The 5,422-nt window shown below is 53.7% G+C and overlaps 2 protein-coding genes across 2 annotated transcripts in view; one reads left to right on the top strand and one right to left on the bottom strand.

The window, feature by feature from the left end:
- Positions 1 to 1,189, bottom strand: part of LOC127751300 (uncharacterized) — a 174,135-nt gene extending 172,946 nt beyond the window's left edge. Inside the window, exon 1 of the mRNA XM_052274639.1 lies at positions 784 to 1,189. Within this exon, the coding sequence (XP_052130599.1) occupies positions 784 to 1,091 (308 nt within the window). The 5' untranslated portion in view covers positions 1,092 to 1,189. The remainder of the gene's footprint in view (positions 1 to 783) is intronic.
- A 2,654-nt stretch (positions 1,190 to 3,843) lies between these two features.
- LOC127749376 (uncharacterized) lies at positions 3,844 to 5,276 on the top strand. Its single transcript, XM_052267399.1, has 3 exons — positions 3,844 to 4,097; positions 4,343 to 4,476; positions 4,958 to 5,276. The coding sequence occupies exons 2-3, from the start codon at positions 4,466 to 4,468 to the stop codon at positions 5,274 to 5,276; spliced, it is 330 nt and encodes a 109-aa protein (XP_052123359.1). The 5' UTR covers positions 3,844 to 4,097; positions 4,343 to 4,465.
- The last annotated feature ends 146 nt before the right edge of the window (positions 5,277 to 5,422 follow it).

Below are 5,422 nucleotides of genomic sequence, written 5' to 3'. Positions count from 1 at the left end.
TATTGGTCCCACAGCAGCCCCATTTTTTGTTGTTCATTTTTAGGATGATTTTTGAAAGAGTTAGGAAATTAGGTCATTTTGAACCATTTGTAGCGGCTTTCTCAAAACTTTCTTTCAAGAAACCTACTCAAATTGCAAGGGAAGTGGTTCTTGAGTTTAAGTAAACTAAGTGAAAGGATGATATTAAACCCCAATCACCTCAATTTGATCCATTCCAACACATCCCGCTATAAAGCTTTTTGAAGTAATATCTATAAAACTCAGTTCAGACACATTCCACATGTTACACAATTCCTTACTGGTTCCTCAAATAAAGTTTAAGGTAAACACTAACAACTACTCTTGATAGGCTGTCACTAAGAAAAAGTCCATTTCAAGCAATTCAAATAAATTGGGGGATAATATGTTAGCAGCAGACTATACTTTTTTACAATAATCACAAAAATATGCCTTATTGATTGATTGATTTCGATTAATGAGGTCCATAAAAGGGCTATAAAGCCCCGCTGCAATGAACCCCACAAACACAACAGAAAACATTGATGTATACTTAGCAACTTGCAACATAAATAGCAGGTCATTTCAGAAAGAGCTTTGTGGACAACTTGATCAAAACAGTTTACAGACAGGTTTTGATATTTGTACAGTTCCAGATCGTTCCAAATTTTGCATGCAAATGTGATTTTGTGCCACACGCAGTTAACAACTTGGGAAATAGCACTGATCACTGATCTACCCTAACCTCAACTTGCTCTACCGCATGGTCGTCCGCGTTACACTCACCAGTTCGCTGCGCTCGCCGGGACATCCGCGACGTAGTGTCGAAACGGTGGCGCACTTGCTCGGTATACCCGCTCTCCTTTGCAGAATGTACAGCTGTGAAGTACGCGGTACACGGCGGTTAAATCTTTCTTGTTCACAGGGTCCAGCTGACTTGACGACTGCCACTGGTGCGACGACGCGCGCGTGGGGGACTGGGGGGACGCACCTGGCGGTCCCGCTCCCCGTCCCCTCCCACACCCCCCACACCACACCTGAAACAACGGCCGCTTCACCACCCTTTGCCTGCCACTCTTGTAGAGATATGGCATTGGTTAGATGATCGAGACAACTTCGGCGAAACTCAATTCTCAGCAATCGCGCGCGATAGGGTTCAATACAATAATATCACAACCACACTAGACAGGGAATGACCGACACACACACACACACACACACACACACACACACACACACTTTCTGAGATACCAACTGAGGCATTACTTGTCGCGTTACCAACTAACACACGTTGAGATACATTATTGTTATGGATTAGTGCGAGATTAATGGTTGGATATCTTCTCGTGAGGCAGCGCCCCTCAGACGTCCCACAGACTTCGAAAACCTCTAAGGCGCCTCACCGTGAAGCGACACTACTTGTCTCACGAAACTAGACCACCACAAGACACTAGCTCCTGTATGAGAAACTGCTCATCCCAACAACTCTCAGTCCAGTTACCCTGCGCGGGGTCGCAGTACACGGTAGGGTCCGCGGACCACGCGGCCGGCAGCGGCAGCCGGGGCGGATCGCAGCATCCATTTTTCGCGGTCCAGACAGCGCGGAGAGATGTTCAAGACGGGCGCTGCGCGGGGCGGGGCGCGGGGCTGGCTGCGGGCTGCGGGCTGCTGCATTGAGATACTGAGACGAATGGGGACATGGCGATGTATGGGAGGGAGGGGGGAGAGGGGGGGGGCATTCTGCTCGGGAGAGATATCCTAAGTGACCGCGCCGCCGTGGAGAGAGGGCTGCCCTGGAGGCCCCCCTCCCCGCACTGTACCCAGTCCAGCCGTGGCCTAGTGAGTGATGTTGGGGGACGTGGCTGCCCCATGTCTCTCTCTTCCTTGCACTGACGCTCTCTCGTAAAGACGCCTAAATACCGAGTCGGCGACTCCAGACCCTCTACGGATGACAATCTTTCCAGGAGCCATGGACTCACTGTGGCTGGCTCTCCCAATTCACTGTGGACGCCAAGGGCGCCGCGGGAATAGGGGTGGGGGAGGGGGAAGACGCCCGGAAAAGCCTCGGCCGGAACCGGAACCAGCCCCTCTACTCGGCGGACATCCGGGCATTGTGACCGGAAACGATTGTAATATAAGGCGAAACAGCGGCGGCGGCGGGGCGGCGAGGGCGAGAGAGCAGCCGGACGACGGGGAGGGGCGACTCTCTAGAGCCGCGAGTGACGGCCACCAACCAGGGCGAGGAGGAGGAGGAGCAGGAAGAGGAGAAATGCCGTCCGAATTCTTGACAAGGCAAATATTTAAACAGTCGACGACGGCGGTGGCGGCCGCGACTTTTTGCGAGGAGCTTGCATAATTCTGAGGCTTGCTGCTTCTCCATCTTTGCGGCGCGTCGTTCGTCGTCACGGCTGGACCGGACCCGCCCCGCCGGCCGCCGGCGGCGACGACTCAAAAGATTACAAGGGACAAAAGGAAACAAAATCCAATCGTTAGCCGGGCCTCGGCCGGGCCTGCTCGGATTAGACAACAAATGGTCTCATAAAACAATAATAACCTCGCTAGAATGGAGCGGGGGGCCGTCGCAAACGGCCTAATTAGAATGAGAAATTCGCCCTTGTGCCGGCGGGGGAACGGCCGCGCGCGGCCGGCGCGGCTGCTCGGCGCCGTCTCCTCGTCCTCGTCCTGGTCCTCGTCCTCCTCACTCCGTCAAAACCCGTTTCATTTGTGTGGCAGTCGGCTCGCGCGCGCCAAATCCAAGACAACGACGGGAAGGGCATAAGAAAGAGGGATGATGATGGGGAGGGAGTCGTCATCGTAGATTCTTCTGTTTTAATTGGGGCGCTCGCCTGGCTATGCCTCGCCTGATCAGGAAACTTATTATTGTAGGCACATCAAAGTCGAAGAAATATGCGGCACATCGTAGGCTAGTCGCTCATCTTAATCATATTTACTGTTGCGGGAGAAGGATAGGCACAACAGCCGTCCGGGACGGGCCCCCTCCCGCCGCTCGGCCGCCGCCGTGTACTGAGTGGTCTCCTCCTGCCGAACAGTTGTGTGTGGAGTTGGCGAGTTTGAGGGCGTGAGTACCCCGGCGCACGCTCACTGTGCAGGCTAGATGAGCCCTCCAGGCCGCCACCCCCCAGCCTCCCGTTAATACTGGGATAATGGAGTACACTGCCAACGGGGCTACCTGCCCGGGACCTACCGAATTATAATGCCATTGTTCAATTATACGGAGCACCTCGCCCCGCCACGCCACGCCCCGCCACGCCCCGGGGGAACGCCTGGCGCGGGCGAAGCTCGCTCTGCAGCAGGAAGGTGGTGCCGCTTTAGGGGGGGCGCGCCAGCGGCAACCCTTCTACACTCCGCGAGGGGAAGGGGGGAGGGGGGCGCGGAGGGAGCGCACAACTCGCCCGAGGGACGAGCTGGGCGGATGGGCGTCGTCATCGAGGGCCGATACTATACACACCTCACGGACGAAGAAGGGTTTTGAAAAGTAGTAGGAATAAGGGGAAACTTGTGCCGCCTTTCAATTTTTTCCCCCGCTAAAAACAAACATAACGAGTTTTGCAAACGTGTTGCAATGATAAATGCAACCAGGGTGAGTCCGCCCTCCCTGGCAAAGAGATTGACACGTCAACCCCGTGTGTACCAAAAGAGCGCACCGCGTTCAAGTTTACACTTTCGAAAACTGTGAAACCGGCCGCTGGCGTTCGTTTCCGCGGCCCCGTTTTAATTTCCCGCGCGTTGTCATGAGCGGACGGGGAGGGGGGGGGGGTACGGCTCGGGGCGGATCCTGTTCGGCTCAGCGCTCGGCCGAGCTCTCCCGAACATGGCAGTCTGGCACGCGTCATCGGAACGGACCGGGGGCTCGCGCAGAGCGCAGAGTATCGCATCGATCGCCTGGCGTCACAAGTACGTCACATGACGGTGTTTTGAAAAGGCGTTGGAAAATACTAGACCAACAACGATCAATTTAGCACGTAAATGAGCAATAAGTAGAGGAGTGAGTTTTTTCCGGGAGGCTGCAAATAACGAAGTGTTTCAGGCACTTCCCAATTCATCAATAGGCAGGAAAGGAACGCGTAGGAGAAAGGAAGGTTAGTGGTTCGACCGGTAACCTCCAAAACGAGCGAGGAATACTATTCTCTATATTTAACCCTGTGACAAAAACAGAGCAAATGGAATTGCTGACAACCAAGTGACATCCATGTCATACGGAAAGTATCCCTTTTTAAAGTAACACTCGGTCATTCTATTCAGTGAAAACTGTAAATTAACCAATACTCAGAGCGGTGATTCCCCAGCCCCTGCCTGTCACTGACCGTTGGCGACTTGTTGGCAGCGTACTCCGAAAACAGTGTGTCCACGCAAGCGGACCCAGAACGGCGCGGCGTCTTTCTCTACACAACCCAAAGGCACCCTACTCGTGCTCTCCTCGTTTGAGTGCGACGAGCAAGTGTACGCAATGGCCAGCAGGTTTGTTTATGTTTTATATTTTGACAATGTTGTTTCCGAAACTGTAAATGTGCACCGATGTAATTAGCCACGAGGAAGAAAAGAAAGGTTGTGGAAGCGAAGCCAATTGCTTAATAGTTGATAACTAGTTTTTTAGCTGTGTATCTTTGAATTCGCTTCAATTCGCTTCAGTGTTGCGGGTTTGCCTCCGGTCGTCCGTAAGGCGCCATCGCCCCTGCAGCCCTAGCGACACTAGAGCGGTTCAAAAATATCCCCTGAAATGGTTCAGCCAACTGTTAAGCTACGACAAATTTTTAGCTTCTTGGCTAAATAATTTAGCTATTGGCTTAGCTACCCTATTTCCATTCCCGTATGTGTTAAACGCCATGGCTCCTATAGTAGTGCTTTCGGCATTTTACACGGGCTGAAAGAAGTGCGTTTTGTGGTGTCAAGTAAGTGCCCATCCTTTTCCCCTACAACAAGTACGTCCGCCTGTAACCAGCTTGGCGCTGCTGACGCTGTCGGGCCGGCCGCAGGTCGCCGTGCAGGTGCTGTGCGGCGGCACGGCCTGCCGCACGGAGACGTTCCTGGACGCAGACAAGCCCGTGGTGCGCTTCGTGGCCCCCGGGCCCGGGCCCCTCGTCGTCCGGCTCCACAACGGTGGCGTGGAGAACGGCGTGGTGCTGACGCTCCAGCGCGCCCAGGTGTGCCCGGCGCGCCCCGACGACATGCCCCAACCATCTGTGGTCGCGAGCGACATCCTCCTCACCCACGGGACAAGGCAAGTCCGCGGACGAGGGGAGGACATGTCCTGTCTGTGAGGGGTCGACCGCTCAGATTTTTGGTGTACACATGGAATATCTGGAATATTCGTGGAATATCTGGAATATTTGTGGAATATCTGGAATATTTGTGGAATATCTGGAATATTTGTGGAATATCTGGAATATTTGTGGAATATCTGGAA

Source organism: Frankliniella occidentalis, unplaced genomic scaffold (genome assembly GCF_000697945.3).
Source record: "Frankliniella occidentalis isolate FOCC.00 unplaced genomic scaffold, Focc_3.1 Scaffold1, whole genome shotgun sequence".
Taxonomy (NCBI): Eukaryota; Metazoa; Arthropoda; class Insecta; order Thysanoptera; family Thripidae; genus Frankliniella; species Frankliniella occidentalis.
Note: the sequence above shows the minus strand (reverse complement) of the source record. Positions and strands in the feature narration are given on the sequence as shown.